General features: G+C 39.2%; 1 protein-coding gene across 1 annotated transcript in view; it reads right to left on the bottom strand.

Annotated features, from left to right (window-relative positions):
- NCKAP5 (NCK associated protein 5) overlaps window positions 1–18,765 on the bottom strand; it is a 988,332-nt gene that overhangs the window by 711,198 nt on the left and 258,369 nt on the right. Inside the window, exon 4 of the mRNA XM_007938042.2 lies at window positions 17,607–17,740. Within this exon, the coding sequence (XP_007936233.2) occupies window positions 17,607–17,740 (134 nt within the window). The remainder of the gene's footprint in view (window positions 1–17,606; window positions 17,741–18,765) is intronic.

The raw sequence follows: 18,765 nt of genomic DNA, 5'->3' as shown, positions 1-18,765 counted from the left end.
ACTAGGTTTACTGGTCTGTTGGAGTCTGGTGAGGCTCCAGAGACTATGGCCCCTAGGTACCCTTCAGGTCTGGAACTGAACTCATTCCAATGGCTTCCAGGCAAACAACTGATAGGCACATACAGTGAACATTTACATCAGGTAGCTACACTCCTTAAACCAATCAATCATGGGAAAACAGAAGGACAGTATTTGCCCAGGGACATAGCTCAGGGAACAAGAATGCATAGCAAAGGACACAGGAAAGAGGTAACTATAGGGAGAAAGTGGGAAGAGAGCTATTACATTGTGAGAAATTGCAGTCAAGTTCACAAAACAAAATGTGTATGAGCTACTATATTGGAAATGAATTTTCTCTATAAATTTTCACCCAAATAACAATAAAAATTCATACACACACACACAAACATACACATAATGGTTCTGAGCCCCCAGGCCCAGTGACTCATTCTCTCGAGCTGTTTGGTTATGACTAAAAAGTTTTTATAACTTTGCCTCCAGTTCATGGATATATTTGTAGCACATATACATACATAGGTAGAGATATTCTGTCAAAAATATCAAAGACATTTGTAGGCATAGTCCCATTTGCCTCCACACCCCTATTCAGCTTGACTGTCTATCTATATATCTATTCATAGATTATTGTTATTACTGATATTGCAGAATTAGGTATTAACAGTGTTCACCTCGTGTCTTCTACTACATTGGTCATTTTGTGCTGACCTCCCTATTGCCTTTCCCTCCACCCAAGTTAATACGTGTCTATCCTCTAGTTAGTCATTCCCCCCCACCCCCATAACCTTCAATGAATGCTTATTTCTTAACTTTTTACAGTAGTGGTCTCATATCCTATTTTTCCTTTTGCCTAATTTTTTTCAGCATAATGTCCTCTAGGTCCATCCACATTATGAGGTGTTTTCAGATTCATCATTATTCTTCAATGTTACATTGCATTCCATTGTGTGTATGTACCACAATTCATCAATTTATCCACTGATGGGCATTTACATTATTTCCATTTTTTTGTTACTGTGACTAGTGCTGCAATGACCATACGTGTATATATCTTCTCACACCACAGCTCTTACTTCTCTGGGATACACTCCTAGTAGTGGGATTGTTGGATCATATGGTATTTGTATTTTCAACTTTTTAAAAAAGTGGCATATTGCTTTCCACAGAGGTTGTAGCATTTTACAGTCCCACCAGTAGTGTATGAGGGTTCTAGTGTCTCCACACCCTTGCCAGCATTTGTTGTTTTCTGCTTTTTTGACCTTTGCTATTAATGCTGGAGTGAGATGATAGCTCATTCTTATTTTGAATACTTCATTTTTTCAGCTTCAGTCTTGTATTTATTGAAATTATTACAAATGTTCTGGTTACCTAGTACCGCTCTGACAGGAATATACCACAGATGGGATGACTTTAACAAACAGGAGTTCATTCTCTTACAGTTCAGGAGGCTAGAAGTCCAAGTTCAAAGTGCCAGGCTTTGGGGGCTAGGTGAAAGCCCCTCAACCTTGGGCTTCAGCTCTGCCTCCTGTTCCTGGCCCACTGGAGTTAGAGGTTTTCTTCCCTGAGACAGCTGCTAGCTGTAGAGACTGACAAATCCAAGATTGACAAGTAAAAAGGCATAGTCCCGATGTTACCAAACCACACGGCAGGCCATTAATTTAAGTCCGTTAAAAGTCCCAAAGTTGGCAGAGCATGGCAGGCTGCTGCTGAATAATAACATGACTACTTGCAGGGTTCAAGCGTGCCATAAGCTGGAGACCATTCCCAAAGCTGCTTCTTATACACAGGAAGCAGACCACATACCCAGAGCAGCTACTCAGCTGCTCCAAGAGATTCCATCATGGAGTCAATTAGCAATCTCACCGTGGGGAATAACTACATCCAGCTGCCCAGCCACTCAACCAGGCCCAGCCAAGTTGACACCCAGACTTAACTACCACAACAAAATTACAATTTTACAATATACTCTGCCTTCCATGCATAAGAATAGAATGAGAAATGAATGAAATAATGTAGGGAATGTTTTTGGAAACAATGAAAAATAACAAAAGCCTATTATCATCACTTCTGTGGCCCATGTTTATATCAATATTAACAAAAATGCTTATTATAAAACATAACAGTTTGAAGTCGGTCTAGGAATTAAACATGGAAAAAGAAACTCATCTTTGAGTTTTGAGAAAATGTCCCATGTCACTTGCATATGAATCTCAGGAGCAGCGATCAGAATGCAACCACTACAAACCACAGGTAAAACCTTTGGTCAGGCGAAATGTGAAAAGAATTCTGAAACACAATTTAGGGAAACTACAGCACATTGCTTTTGTCAGAACCCTGTAGCTTCAGCACAGCTAATTTCCCACTTTACTCTCAGGAAGCACTCTTAAAAGCTTGAGGCTATTTGTTAGCAACAGATGTAGACATTTATAAACAAGGACCATCTTAACTGAATTATTTTTCACAAATTAAACAAAGGATGCCAAAGAACATTTGTGAGTGTTTACAATGGGCACTCAGAGGTATAACTCTGTGGGAATGCCATTCATTTAATGGCCTGCTTTCGGAACTAAGAGGTAATCAGAACAATGAGCAAGACTCCTGAGATGGCTGCCTTTGCATTTGTCCAGCCCACAACCACAGACAAACTGATACAAATGTTACCTGGGGGTCATAAAAACTCTCTGAAAGTAAACTTTACCTTAGGGGAAGTAAACTTTCAATGCACCAAATTCCATTTAGAGCCCTGCAGGAAAGAAATTCTGCAAAGAATATTCTGAAACTGGCAACTCATCTTTTATAGGTGAGTACTCAATCATAGAAACTCAGGAATGAGAAATCAGGTTTTCATCCTCACAGGCCATCATGGTTTATAACTCTAAGAATGATGAGTATTATCAAAATTTTAAAGATCCCCAGAAATGGCTATTGTAGAACCAACCTTGAAAGCAAATTTCTATCATAGACACACTATCTGTAAAATTCTTCCATAAGTTAACCTACATCTTTCTGGCTATATCTTTCTGCTTCAGTGAAGATATTCATTCATTCATTTATTCAGTCATTCCTGAACCAATAAATATTTATTGAATAACTACCCATGGCAAAGGTCATTGTTAGGAACAATGTATAAAAATAACAGTTAATCTGCAGAAAATATAGAGGACAAAGAAGGAACACATTGAACCTCTAACAGGAATGTGCAATGAGCAAAATTCAGACTGTGGAAATGTCCTTGGATCTTCAATAGATATACAGATTTCCCCTGCTCCCCAAAAGTAGAACATTCCTATGAAAACTTTTGTAAGCCTAAATGATGTAAATGAAGAAACAGTTATTGTTAATCTACATAGGAAAATTTTTTGACCGTTCCCAGAGTCAAAAAGTAACCTACCAAATTGTACCAAATAACATATAAAACCTAAAATAACACTAACATTTACTGTTCAAGGACACAGTACAAAGCTATGGTGGTTGATGCTGAGATGCTGAGTGTAGTTCCAAGGAAAGGAGGTTGGAGATACCTTTCTCGCTGCCTGGTGCAGCAGCTTTGGGAATGGTCTCCAGCTTATGGCATGCTTGAATCCTGCAAGTAGCCATGTTGTTGTTCAGCAGCCTGCCATGCTCTGCCAACCTTGGGACTTTTAACGGACTTAAATTAATGGCCTGCCATGTGGTTTGGTAACATAGAGACTGTGTCATTTTACTTGTCAACCTTGGGCTTGGCAGCCTCAGTAGCCAACAGCTGTCTAAGTGAAGAAAAGCCTCTAGCTCCAGTGGGCTGGGAGCAGGAGGCACAGCTGAAGTCCAAGGCTGAGGGGCTTTCACCCAACCCCTAGAGCCTGGCACTTTGAACTTGGACTTCTAGCCTCCTGAACTGTAAGAGAATAAACTCCTGTTTGTAAAGGCCATCCCAATTGTGGTATACTCCTGTCAGAGTGCCACTAGGTAACCAGAACAATAGGTCTTTCGTAAGAGTGAAGTGGCATAAAGCAAACTTTTAAAAAGCAGGGGATACCTGCATTCGAAGGTAAAGGAAGGAATGGAAAGTAACATGTAGGCTAAAATAAACTTAAATTTTAAGAAACTGATAAGACTAAATTAAAGTGTTTACGGATGCATATTAGTTATTGCTATAAAAGTTATTTACAAGGGAAGGTTGATATTGGCATCCAGTACCTAGAGGGGCTTCTGGATGGCTGGCAGTTTCCTTTCCTGAGCTGGCAATGATTACAAGGGTGCTGGCCTTAAAAAATTCAGTAAGTCAAATATTTGCTGTATGTGGTTTCCTGTATCTGTGTTATATTTTTCAAAAGAAATGTATTGGTGTGAAACAACTGTAACTCCCATACATTGCTAGTGGGAATACAAAATGGCATAGCTACTTTGGAAAACAGTTTGCAGTTTCCTATAAACTTAAACATATACTTAATACAATCATCTGTCACTTAATGACCATAATAGTTCTGTGAAATAGCACATTTTGTGATTTGAACATTTTGTGAACATGCCTAAATTGCAAGCAATAGCATCCACTGATACTCCACCTTCGTGTTAACAAACTTTTGTTTCACTTCCAAATAGATATTTCTCCCTTGCTTCTTGCTGCTGCCATCACTAGCACTGGTTTTGCTGAGTTTCAAAGCCATAATACACTTCACAGTAATACTTTCAAAAGAAAATTAAACAGAGATAATGTTACAACAGTCAAGAGATGAGCATACAAGAGATTGGATGCTGCTGTCTATGAGTCAAAACTTACACTGTTATATGGTAAACTTTTTATCTGTAAGTAGGGGAGATTCACATTAAAATAATGATAGAAAGTACAGTACAGTAGATATATAAGCCCATAATGCAGTCATTTATTATAACTATAAAGACATATGTACTATAGGTTATATGTATGTTGTTGTTTTTACGTGCCATCAAGTTGGACCCAACTCATAGAGACCCCTCCTTGGGTTTAGGAGGTAGTATGACTATGGAAGTAGATTGCGCAACCATCCTTCTGAGGGGCAGCTGGTGGGTTTGAACCACCAGCCTTCTGGTTAGTAGTCAAGTGCCTTAGGCACTACACTACCAGAGCTTCCAGGTTATATATAAACTGTACTATTATCCACCTGGCAGTGCAATCGCTTTGTATACAAGAGATCTGAGATTCTTGCATATGTTGCATGTGGGAAGTTATAATGTTGATTACATCTGGTTATGTCCACTATGTCCTATTCTCTATTCAGGATTTTTGAACTCTAATATAATCTTATGATTATAATAACCCCTACTATAAACACAAACATATATATGGTCAGACATTGCCTGAATGAATGCTGTGCAGTGCATAAGTGTATATAACTAAGTAGTCTGTGATAGTTGAAGATGTGTCAACTTGGCTGGACTCCACTTGTGAGTGGTGGTTCCCATGATGGATCACATGACTGCGTCCTAAGCGGCCGGTCAGTCTAGGGGGAGTTTCCCCAGGGGTGTGGCCTACCTGTAATACTATCCCAGGGACAAACTGGAAGAACTGCATTCCGAAATATATGCTTCCTGGAGCAAGCAGCTCGCTGCTCGCCCCGGAGGAGGCTTTCGGATTCTTTCTTTGTTGGGAACTGCGACCCTGCGTGTCAGTTTGATTCTCCCGGCTCTGCTGCGCTTGCGGGAACCAGACAACTCCAGGCCCCATCTCTCTCCAGAGACGAACTTTGTGACTTGAACTCCTCTGCTGTGCATGTGAAAGCCAGACGGCCCTGGGCCCCATCCCCCTCCAGAGACGAACTTTTCAGCTTGAACTTGGCTTCTACACGCTTGTGAGCCATTTATCTAAGATAAATTTCTCTCTCTCTCTCTATAAATATATATATATATATATATACTTCGCTGGTTTTTGTGTTTCTCTAGAGAACCCAATCCAACACATAGTCCCATTCCTATTCCATTCCAAGAGAAATGAAAACACACTAACACCCAGACATGAGTGTTTATAGCAGTTTTAATCGTAATCACCAAAGACTGGAAGAACTCCAATTGTCTTTTAGCAGATGAATGGATCGACATACAGTGACACATCTATACAGTAGAATACTACTCAGCAGTTAAAAGGAACAAGTTACAATGCACGCAACATGTGGTAGGTAAGTTGTGTGTCAACTTGGCGTGGCCTGGTTTTGAGTGGCTGGGCAGCTGTATGTAGTTATTCCCCATGATGAGACTGGTAATCAACTCCATGATGGAATCCACTGAAGCAGCTCAGTAGCTGCCTTAGGGATCTGATTTGCTTCCAGTATATAAACAGCAGCATTGAAAAAGTTCTCTGGAGCGTTTTGGCATGCTTGGACCCTGCATGTAGCTGAGTCTTCATCTCATTGGCCTGCCATGTTGTCTGCCAGTCTTGGAGCTATTAATGGACTTGAATTAGTGATCTTCCATGTTGTTTGATAATCTTGGGAGTGTGCCATTGTACTTGTTGACCTTGGGTTTATCAGCCTCAGCAGCCAGCAACTGTCTGAGTTAAGAGAAGCCTCCAGCTTCTGTGGGCCAGGAAGAAGCAGCAGAGCTGAAGCTCAATATCCAGGGGCCTTCACTCAGCCCCTAGAGCTGGAACTTTGAACTTGAACTTCTAGCCTCCTAAACTGTAAAAGAATAAATCCCTGTTGGTTTAAAACCACCCACCTGTGGTATTTCTGTTAGAGCAGCACTAGAGGGCCAAAACACAACATGACTTCATCACCAAAGAATCACGCAAAGTGAAAGAAGTCAGACACAAAATGTTAAATATATTATAATTTATTTTATAAGACTTTATGAAAAGGCCAAATTATAAGATGAGGAATCTGATACAACACTGCCAGGGGCTTGAGTGTTGGAGAGGGACTGACAACAAAAGGGAATGAAGAAATTTTCAGGGACAGGAAAATATTCTCTATCTTGATCATGGTAATGGTTATATCACAGTATATGCTTGTCAAAACTTATTAAACTTTACATCTAGAAAGGAGTGAGTTTTCTGCAAAACTGACAAAAACATAAAGCATCTATTATTAAGAGTAGGAGTTAGTTTAATTTCCAGTTTTAAAATAAAACATATCTTCTGCATCCTATTTATTTTCTCATAACAAAGCATTGGGGTGGGCAAATTAGGAATTATAATAGCTGTTTGAAAAAAATATTTAGAGGAGAGATTAAGTCACTGATATTTTTATTGATGGTGGCTATTTCTTAAGAGAAATTGTTTAGAAGTGAAAACAGTTATGGTTGTCATAAAGTTCTCTGTTCAGGATTTTTCCCAAACCAATTCTAATAAATCTTAAAGTAGACAATATCAGAGCCAAGAGCAATAATGGTCATGTCCACCACAGAGTATCTTAACTTCCTTCTGCCAGTACACCTCCTCGGTATTTAATTTTGGTTGTCCTCAACAGAAATTTTTCATCTGGACTTGGCAGTTTTCTAATCTCAATTTCTCTAGAGTCAAGTGACCAATATAGACATAGTCAAACCCAGTTCCACAGAGCCTCACTGTAATGACAATATGGAGAATAAGGCAGGTCCACTCCAAGCACTCACGATGAAAAGTCAATTGCCAGAAATTTCATAAAGGCCTGGTTATAACAGGGTAGTTGTAGCTTCGCCTATTAAATGTATTTCAGTATATTATTTATTAAAAAGCATTATAAAGTTATAATGCAATTTCATGGTTTTACAAAATTGAGACCCAGAAAGGTTAAATTACTGGACTAAAGTGATTACACTAGTTAGAAGTAGGGCTGAATCCAGATCCTGGAGAACCCATTTCATAGGATAGTGCTCTTTGAAATGAAACAGGACTCTACTCAGTGTTAATGTTCTTTTCTCTACCAGGGATAAATAAGGAGCTCTGGTGGTATAGTGCCTAAGGTATTTGACTGCTAACCAGAAGGTTGGTGGTTCAAACCCACCTGCCACTCCTCAGAAGGAAGACTGGGCAATCTACTTCATAGAGATACTGCCTGGAAACCCAAGGAGGGGTTGTTATGAGTTGGAACTAACTCGATGGCAGGGAGTTTAGGGATAAACAAAAGGAAATATAAAGGCCATGTTGTCTACTCAAGCCCACATAGCTCTTTCAGAATTTAAGAAGAAACATGTGTCAATATCATCATTTATAAAGAGACAGAAATATAAGGAAATACAGCAACTTTCAATCTTCAGTAAATTAGTAATCACTCAGCAATCTGCAGTGGCTTTCTTTAGCTCCAGTTTTTATACAATTGGTTTTAGCCAACCTTTACACTAGGATACACATTTCTGACATCAAAATTATTACATTAACCAGGTATTTTAAAAGATACCACTTAAAATATTTTCTTCCATTTGTTTTAATTTGAAAAAAATGTTATCATTTAAACTGTCATGAATTGAACTGCATTCCCCCAAAATATGTGCCAATTTGGCTGGGCCAGTATTCTCAGTGGTTTGGCAGTTATGTAAGGATATAATTTGACAGTTGATGTAATCATCCTCTATGGTATGATGCCATGTGATCAGCCAATCAACTATAAGGGGATTAAGGTGGTATGTAACATCTTTACCCAGGTAAAGCCCTGATCTGATATAATGGGAATTTTCCTGGGGTGTGGCCTGCATCACCTGTTATCTTACAAGAGATAAAAGGAGAGAGAAGCCAGTAGAGAGAAAGAGGGGCATCATCACCATGAAGACAGAAGAACTGGGAGCAGAGCACATCTTTGGACCCAGAATCTCTGTGCTGAGAAGCTCCTAGTCCCAGGGGCAGATAAAAACACATGGAGATCTCCAAACACTTCAGGGCAACAGATGTTGAAAGGAGACAAGACCCTTCCCCCAGAGCTGACAGAGAAAGAAATCCTTCCCCTAAAGCTGGCACCCTGAATTTGCACTTCTAGCTTCCTAAACTGTGAGATAATAAATTTCTGTTTGTTACAGCCATCTGCTTGTGGTATTTGTTATAGCAGCCCAGATAACTAAGACATAAACCAATATTGCTTTGTCATTTTAAACTTCTCATGGATTTACACAAAAGCATACATGAGAGGTCCCAATTTTTATTAAAAGTCTCAGCCAGAAATACTGCTGATGTTGTAGAAACAGCAACTACAAATCAATAGAAAACTGTCCTCTATATTCATCAGAAGGAACAAGATACTAAAGAGAGCTCGTCTATATGATAGGTTAAAGTCAGCAAAGGGTCGGAGGTGGGGACAAATGCAGGAAGAGAGCAGAAAAGCTTCTTGCTGTCAATTGTCCAAAGGTCAATTGACAGATTTGTCTCATCCTGTTATGCTTTACTCCTTCCCAAGATGTAGAGAAAATGTTCTTTTAATGTACCAGACAGATACAGAGGCAGAAGGGCATATGTGGGCAGAACAGTTAAGGGCATATTATCCTCTTCAATACACACTTCTATGCCAGGATCCTACAGCTTCCAAATGGGCAGCAGAAAATGAACCCTAGGATTCCATAAAGTTTCTGAGAGTTGATAATGTGAAAGCAACCAGTGAGTGAGTTAAGCAGTAAAACCATCTCAATTTTCGTCTCCTTGAAGTTCAGCATGCATAGACTGCACTTAAGTGCAGCAATCAACTGTGATAGGAGAAATCCCTGATACAGTAAGCAAAGAAATAGCTTTAAGCCAGCAGATAACAGTACAGGGACAGAAGGTCAGAATCTGGTAGAGAAATCCCAGAGGCAGGGAGTAAGAGCTTGGATTCCATTTGGTTGACATCTATCCTAGTCAATTACAGATGACCAAACTCAGTTGTTGCTCATACTTACAATTACACTGCATGTAATAAACACACACACGTACACACACACACCATGTCAAAGCTGCAGAGAAACACTAACTGATTCATGACACTTTGAATGTGATATAGTTTGCTAATTGTTGTTGTGAGGTGTCATCAAGATGATTCCAACTCATAGCAACCCTATGTACAACAGAACAAAACAATGTCTGGTCCTCCACCATCCTCACAATTCTTTTTATGCTTGAGCCCATCATTGCACCCACTGAGTTAATCCATCTTGTTGAAGGTCTTTTTTTTTTTGCCAACCTTCTACCTTACCAAGCATGATATCCTTCTCCAGGGAACAGTCCTTTTTTGACAACATGACCAAAGTAGGTGAGATGAAATCTGGCCATTCTTGCTTCTAAGGAGCATTCCAGCTGTACTGGAAAGACAGAACAGATTTGTTCCTTCTTCTGGCAGTCCATGGTATTTTCAGTATTCTTTGTCAACCACATTCAAAGGCTTCAACTCTTCTTCAGTTTTCCTTATTCATTGTCCAGCTTTCAGATGCATATGAGGCAGCTGAAAATACCATGGCTTGGGTCAAGTGCAGGAGCTCTGGTGGCGTAGTGCCTAAGGCATTTGACTGCTAACCAGACGGCTGGCGGTTCAAATCCATCAGCCATTCCTCAGAAGAAAGGTTGGGTTATCTACTTCTGTAGTGATACCACCTTGGAAACCCAGGGAGGGGTCACTATGAGTCGAATTGACTCCACGGTGGTGAGTTTGGTTCTTTTGCGGGCATTAGGTGCACCTTAGTCATTAAAGTCACATTTCTGCTTCTTTACACTTTAAAGAGGTCCCTTGCAACAGATTTTCCCAGTGCAATATGACATCTGATTTCTTGACTGCTGCTTCCATGGATGTTGATTCCGGATTTAAGTCAAATGAAATCTTTGACAACTTCAATCTTTGCTCCATTTATCATGATGTTGCTTATGGATCCACTTGTGAGAATTGTTGTTTTCTTTGTGTTGAGGTGTAGTTCATATTAAAGACTAAATAGTCTTTGATCTTCATCAGTAAGTGCTTCAAGTCATCTTCACTTTCAGCAAGCAAGACTGTGTCACCTGTATATGTTGTTGTTGTTATGTGCCATTGAGTCGGACCCAACTCATAGTGACCTTTCCTTGGGTTTCCTAGGCAGTATCACTATGGAAGTAGATTGCCCTATCTTCCTTCCAAGGAGTGGCTGGTGGGTTTGAACTTCCAGCCTTCTGGTTAGCAGTCAAGTGCCTCAGGCACTATGCTACCAGAGCTCCCCACCCGTACACAGCAGATTGTTAATGGATCTTCCTCCAATCCTGATGCTGCATTTTTCTTTATATAGTCTGGCTTCTTGGATTATTTTCTCAGCATACAGATTGAATGAGTATGGTGAAGGATACAACCCTAGTGCACATGCTTCCTGATTTTAAACCATGCAATATCCCTTAACAAGTATATGAAAAAAAAACTCACTGTCATTGAGTCGATTCCCTAACAAGTATAGCTGTCCTGAATTTTTGCATATTTTCTCTTCATTTACAAAGCAATACTATTCATATGTTTTTTTTTTTTTTTGTTTATATATGTCTGTAAGGATTCTTTATCTTGAATCCAATATTTTGAGGACACATGTCTATTCTACTTTATTTCACATACAATAAGTGTGGTTTATTGCCTGAGAAGAAACACAGCTTTTAGTAATAATCTACACAATCATTAGCTTGTTTCAAAGGCACCAACTCAAATAACACATACAAATCATATATGGTTTGCATGGTATCAGTCTATAAAATAAATCACTGTTATTCCCTCAACATACCGCACTTGGTTAGGAGACAAAATTCCTAAAACTTCTGAAAGTGCTCCTTCAGGTGAGTCTAACTGATAGGTAAACAGGTGCTTAATTCAACAAGGAGTAATGAAGCTGGGCATTCACTGTCAACTACCTTTACTCAAGAAGTAAGTCAGCACCATAACTACAGTCCACACCATGAACTCTGTCTGTCTGAACAATTGCAATTCAAACAAGTCATTCCAGAGGTGGAGAGGTGGGAGGTAGGGAAAGTTACCAAATTGTGGATGGTATAGCACCAAAGCTAACCCCACATAAAATATATCCAGTCATATATACAAAACAGATTATGGATGAAATATTGTTTATCACATCTGAAAAGCATCTTTGATTTACATCACCAAATAACACAAGACAGCAGAGGCAGCCTTAATGACTTGACTTCTCTCTAGGTAGCACCTATTGAAGTACTCCATCAACTGTAGGGAAGGGTTAATTTGAAAATGTCTTTTTTTTCATCTCTGTATTTACATTGCACAATGTGAAAGTGGCCCAAACCAAGTTGATTACGTCTGCCTGAATCTTCCTTAAGATAGGCAATTTCTGATTAATGAGCTTAGAGCTAATTATGTAACAACCTCTGGCCACATCTCTTCTTTGTTACTACCCAAGTTTTGAAGCATTGCTAAACATTATATCCTACCTCGACATGAGGTCAAGGGGAAGTGAGAGACTGTGGATGAAGGTTTGGTGGTGACCTAAATGAAACGACTCATTCAAATGTTTTTTATAGATTTATATCATCTAAGTGATGTCATTACTTATTGGTACAACTAATCACATATATTTGGGTTTTCCTGGTACCTTTAAGCTACCAGACCCCTAATACAACTGAAACTGCATAAACCCAAACCTCACTGCCTCTCCTGAAACACTCATCCTGACAGCTGAACTCTACTTTCCACATAAGTCTAATTGTCCCATCTTCTAAATTCACTTTCCCGTCCATTATCTCACTCAACCTGAAATCTGAAACTCAAAATGTCCTTAACCACTGTTTAGAAACTCTCATGGCTAACATGTCATCAAACACACTTGGAAAATACTTCACCTAGCTCACCAAGGCCTCGGCATTCTATGCATCTGTGCCTAGGTTCAAAAAAGAGGCATGAGAAAGACATAATGTATATACCTTTAGAAGTTCCCATGAATTCACGGTATGATGCTTGATGTGAGAACCCTCAAATTGGAGTTCTTTTTATTTTACCTGTTGTTACTGAACTGTGGGCTCAGTATTCCTATTTGATACATTGTGAAATCCAGAAACTGAATAAGCTTCTAGATATACATGACATAAAATAAATAGTCATACTTCTAAGAATTAATCTTAATTTGAATCGTCATGGACTGTGTATGTGGTATTCTTCAGCATCTTCTATCAAGACATTCTATTGCAGCTTTATTTAATATAGATAGTGTTTCTCTTTTTAAAGAGTAGTTGCTTTTGTCTGGAGTTCCATGATGGTACAAGTAATTAATTCACTCAGCTGCCAACCTAAAAGATGGATATTCAAATCTACTGAGAGGTGCCATGGAAGAAAGGTCTGGCAATCTACTTATGAAAAAATGAGCAACTGAAAATCCAGTGGAGCACAGTTCTACTCTGACACACATGGGATCACCATGAGTCAGAATCAACTCTGTGGAAGTTGGTTTAGCCTTTGCCTGTGAGTTAAAAAATTACATATCCCCTGTGTTTTCCTTTATATTGTGGTTACAGGAATTTTAGAGCTAAATTAAAGGCTCCTTCTGAGAAAACATGTCAACCTGTGTAATTATCATGATTTGCCACATTCTCCTTCTCATGATCTTTTATTTTCTCTATTTTATCAGCCTTATTGAATACCTACCTTTTATTAGGGAGCTCTGGTGGTGTAGTGCCTAAGGCATTTGACTGCTAACTAGATGGCTGGCGGGTCAAACCCACCAGCCACTCCTCAGAAGGAAGATTGGGCAATCTACTTCCATAGTGACACTGCCTCAGAAACCTAAGGAGGGGTCGCTATGAGTCAGATCCAACTCGACGACAGTGAGTTTTTGAGATCTTTTATTAAGTTACCTCATATCCATAAGGAAGTAAGTCATAAGCTTAATTTTTTTTTTTAAAGTAACCTTGGTCCATGAATAACGGTCAAATAATTCTACATCCCAAATATCAATACACACATAAAATGAACTCATCAGTCCAGGAAAAAAGGAGAAAATTATGGATATAAAAGTTTGTTTTTTTTAAATTTAATTTAATACAGTGATTTGGATTATATAAACTACTTATATGACCATTTGGATGCTGACCATGTACAAGGGTGATGTATTATAGGAATAGTTTGTAATACTCAGAATTTTACAGAGACCTAAATTATAGTAACATGATTGTTTAAATAAGCATAACTAGAAATATCTTTAAAACTAGTGCTTAAAATGTGAAAGGCCATCAAAAATGGTTCAGTGGGTCTATTCAAATTATAGTATAATTATCTTATCTGATATATATGCTTTCTTCCCCTATCTTTTGCTAATTTACATTACTAATCCAGCTGTAATTGGACTTGAACTTTTCAGTTTCAATGAAGCTTCCCATGAGAAAACTGATTACACTGGGGGAAAAAAAAATGTTCATGAAACAGTATGTAAAAACTAACCACTATTTATTTTCCATATAATTATCTTCCCTTTCAGCCTAGGATGTAGTCTTGGCTTTTAGGTAACTCAAATCTATACGGGATTGTCATTTGATTTACAACCGATGACCTGGCATCATATGAAAATAATTTACTGTGCCATGTGTCTCATGACCTGTAAATAATAGCTTGACTACAGAGACATCTCAATTAGACTGTGCAAGAATGGCAAGATCTGCCTTTTCCTTGCCCACATCATTAAAATGGAAAGTATCATGAAGCAGTGCTTGTTTTAAAGTTACTTCAGTTAGAGAGATGTATTATTTAAGGTTGGGAGCCATAAAATGTGAATTGCCATCAAACTAAATGAAATATCATGCATAAGGTTGTACAAATAATAGCCTGCAAGGGGTGGGATGTGCATTTGTTAGCGTATTGATTGGTGCATTTCCACAGCATCTGTGTATGATTATGGGCTCAGGTGTTCTGACAGGGTGATCAATTATGACACTGAACACAGAACAGTAATCCATTCTTTCTGCTCTGTTCCTCCAAGAAGCCCCTAAACCAAAATCACAAGCATTCATGGTATAAGCCCAAATGAGGTAAATAATCTAGAAGTGAAACTTTGGCCTCTTCCTCCAACACATCTAAAAAGGAAGCTATTACTATAAAAGTCTCTTTTGAGGAAGTTACATTATTTATCACCAATCATATGTTGTTGGTTTTGATAGTTGCCCTTGAGTTGGCCCTGACTCATGGTGGTCTCCCATGCACGGTGGTAATGATTGTCAGTCCTTTCTTCCTACTCCATCTTGGTCTGAAAGCTCCTTTGAAACTTATTAAGCATCACAGCAACACACAAGCCTCCACAGCAGATGGGTAGTGGTTGTGCATAAATTGCATTGGCCGGAATCAAATTCAGGTCTCCTGCAAGGAAGACAAGAATTCTAGCACTGAACCACCAATATCCCCAATCATGTTGTTGTTGTTATCTGCCATTGAGTCGGACTGGACTCATAGCAACCCCTCATTGGGTTTCTGAGGCAGTATCACTACAGAAGTACATGGCCCAACCTTTCTTCTGAGGAGTGGCTGGTGGGTTTGAACCGCCAGCCTTCTGGTTAGCAGTCAAGTGCCTTACACAACACGCTACCAGAGCTTGCAGCTCATTAAGATTTTAAGGGTACATTTCAAACTGTAGGATAATGTTATGAGAGAGAAGTAAAACAAAAGTTATTTTCCTAGTTTAGCAAATGGTGAAGGTAAAGTGTAGAAGTGAAAGCAGAATGGCCCTCACAGGATGCCTGTATCTGGTCCCAGGTCTGTAATTGGACAAGTTTGTGTTTTTTTTTCCCCACTGAATTGAATGGATTTTAATATAATAAGTTGAGCCTCCACCTGGCCCCATATTAACTATAATTGGAAGCTGAAAGATTTAGACTGTGCCGGAATTAAATCTAGAAAGAGCTGCTTTTTCAGAATTCTCCTTTCAAATTCTAGTTATCTTTTTAAAGGACAGGAACTCACTAATTTTTTTTTTAACTACTTCTAAATGTTTCCTTTAAACAGTGAGTAAGATATCACAGGTCATCAAAATCCTATTTTAAAGTAGAGAGAGATGTTGAATTTACTTACATAGTAAGCTCTAAGTGAATTCAACATATATATATAATATATATATTTGAATTCAACATCTCTGTCTACTTTAAAATAGGATTTTGATGACCTGTGATATCTTATCTACCTCCCTGCCTTCTCCAAAGGTATTCCAACAAGCCACAAAGCCATTGACACTCACTGGAATACCCTACGGGAAGCCATCACGGAAGAAAAGACAACTAGTTTCAGTTATGCCCAGGCAAGGTCAAGGGCAAATGGAAAGTTTCGGAAAATTGGCCCAAAGGCAATAGGATAGTGTGATAGTTAAAGCTATGTATCAACTTGGCTGGGCCATCACTTTGGGTTGCTGGGCAGCTGGATATAGTTATTTCCCAGGATGAGATTATAATCATCTTAATGGTAGAATCTGCTGTGAGCTGCTAAGTAGCTGTCCTCAGAGAGTGGCCTACTTCCAGTATATAAGGAAAAGCTTTGAAAAAGGTCCCTAGCCACAGTGTAGTAAATTACCCAGTATGGCTTTTCTAGCCATAGTCTTTGTAACTCCCAATTTGACATGAGCAACTGAGTACCTGATTATTAAAGTTATCCACCTGGGATATTTCTGTTGAAGCAGCACAAAGTAATCTTCTGGGAAGTGTACTCTCTCTCAGGTGTGTAGAACTCTGATATTGGATTGGTTGGTTTTGTCCACCTTGCCAGGCTCAAAAGGAGCCCTCCTCGAGGCAGGAGAAATCTCTCTGACTGCCGGCTAAGAGAGATGTACTGCTGAGAAAGACGTGTTTGCTGAGAGAGAGAGAGAGAGCCATGAGAGAGACACACTGCTGAGAAGGAAACACAAGAGAGATGTACTGCTGAAAGAGAGACATGCTACTGAGAGAGACAGAGAGACGGCCGGCTGAGAGAGACTGAGCACATTCCTGAACTTGAATTGTAGCCAGTTGCTTCCCTAATAAACCCCATAATCTGTGAGTTCTGGGTGGTCACTACAGTGAATAATTGAACCCAGCAGAGAGGTGGTAGATGCCATGGGAAGAACTGTTGGTGACAAGGTTAGTAAGAGGGCTAGAGGGTGGTGGCATGTGTGGCCTCCTAAGAACAGGCCTTGGACTGCTGATGGTAATTCTGTCTTCCTCTTGTGGAGGTAGAGATCAGAAGATGCCATCTCCTTTTCCCTTTAGCACTAGCTTTCAGCACATCTGGATCCTGCATGTAGCCAAGTCTTCATCTCAATGTCCTGCCATGTTGACTGCCGATCCTGCCTGTTGTCTGCTAATCTTGGAACTGTGCCATTTTACCTGTCAATCTTGGGTTCATCAGCCTCAGCAGCCAGCACCTGCCTGAGTCAGAAAAAGCCTCTAGCTCTAGTTGGCCTGGTACAGTAGTAGGCAGAGCAGAACCCCAAGGTAGAAAAGCCTTCACTCAGCCCCTTGAGTCAGCACTTTGAACTCAGATTTCTAGCATCCTAGACTGAAAGAGGATAAATCCCTGTTTGTTAAAGTTATTCGCTTGTGATTTTTCTGTTACACTAGGACTAGAGAACCAAAACAGATGGCCTGACCAAAAAAGAAGGTCAAAACTGTTGGGAAATTACTCATTGAGTGCAACAGAATCACACAAAATGGAAATTCAGTCAAAGGTGTTACTGGTGCAGGGAAGGATGCACCTCATGAAGCAATATGCTCATTTCATGAACAATACCTGGAAAACTGCTGCTGCAAACCACGCATCTGAATTCTGTTGCGCTCAGACTCCAGGGTCACCTCCTGCAACCGCTGTTCACTTTGAAGACGTAAGTGTCTTTCTTCTTCCAATTCATGTATCAGCTTCTCATGCTATAAAAGGTACAGAGAGATGAACTTAAGATATTTCTTAAATATTATGACAAAAATAAATAGTCATAGTTGTTGGTTATTAAGTGCTAACTTGAGTTTTACATATTAATTCATTTCATCTTCATAAAAATCCCATGAGGTAAGTTCTATTTTTAATTTCTCATTATAGACAAAGAAGGCCTCTGGGTAGTATGAACAGTTTGCACTCAGCTACCAATCTAAAGATTGGCAGTTTGAATCCACCCAGCAGTGCCACAGAAGAAAGGCCTGGTAATCTTCTTCCAAAAAATTATAGCCAAGAAAACCCTATGGAGAGGTTCTACTCTGTAACACATGGGGTTACCATAAGTCAGAACAGACTGCAGAAATGGGTTTGGTTTCTGTATTTTTATAGACAAGGAAAACAAGGATAAGGGGTATTTAAGTAATTTGTGCAAGATCATGTAAACCAGAAGGGAAGATTCTGAATGCCAGTTGATTAGTTTTCAGAACTTAAACAATTTCTCCTAAACTAGATGGGTTCCTGTAAGAGCGATGGCCCAATAATAGTATTAATAATGCACAGCATTTCAACTAAGAACTAATAAGGTCATTATGACCTGTTCAGAATTATCTCATCTCTTTAACCCCTGGTATATGCTTTAAAGGAAGTGTTAGTGTTGTTACAGAAGAGTAGGGAATTTTAAGTTAATTAGACCATGGAGCTGATGAGAACAAGGTTAAAGAATTTTTATTTGGTGAGTTAGGTTTTCACAGACAAAAAGAGGTTAAACTTGCCACTGTATTTATAATCCCAGGAACTCGCTCATCTCACAAATGGGCAATAGGGATTAAAAGTGGTACTGGATGACCCAGAATAGATGGTTCAGCATGAACTAATTCCTGGAAAAGGTAAAAGTAAACAGTTCAGACCATCCTGATAATACTGATATAGCTGTGCAGAAATCTTTGTTTTTATTATTGTTATTGCTTTTCTTTCTTGTTAAAGCATGACATGTTGCTGTGGGTATTGCTGTTATTAAATT

Source organism: Orycteropus afer, unplaced genomic scaffold, assembly GCF_000298275.1.
Source record: "Orycteropus afer afer isolate SDZICR_OR568_19922 unplaced genomic scaffold, OryAfe1.0 scaffold00004, whole genome shotgun sequence".
In the NCBI taxonomy this organism is placed as follows: Eukaryota; Metazoa; Chordata; class Mammalia; order Tubulidentata; family Orycteropodidae; genus Orycteropus; species Orycteropus afer.
This window is presented reverse-complemented; position numbering and strand designations above follow the sequence as displayed.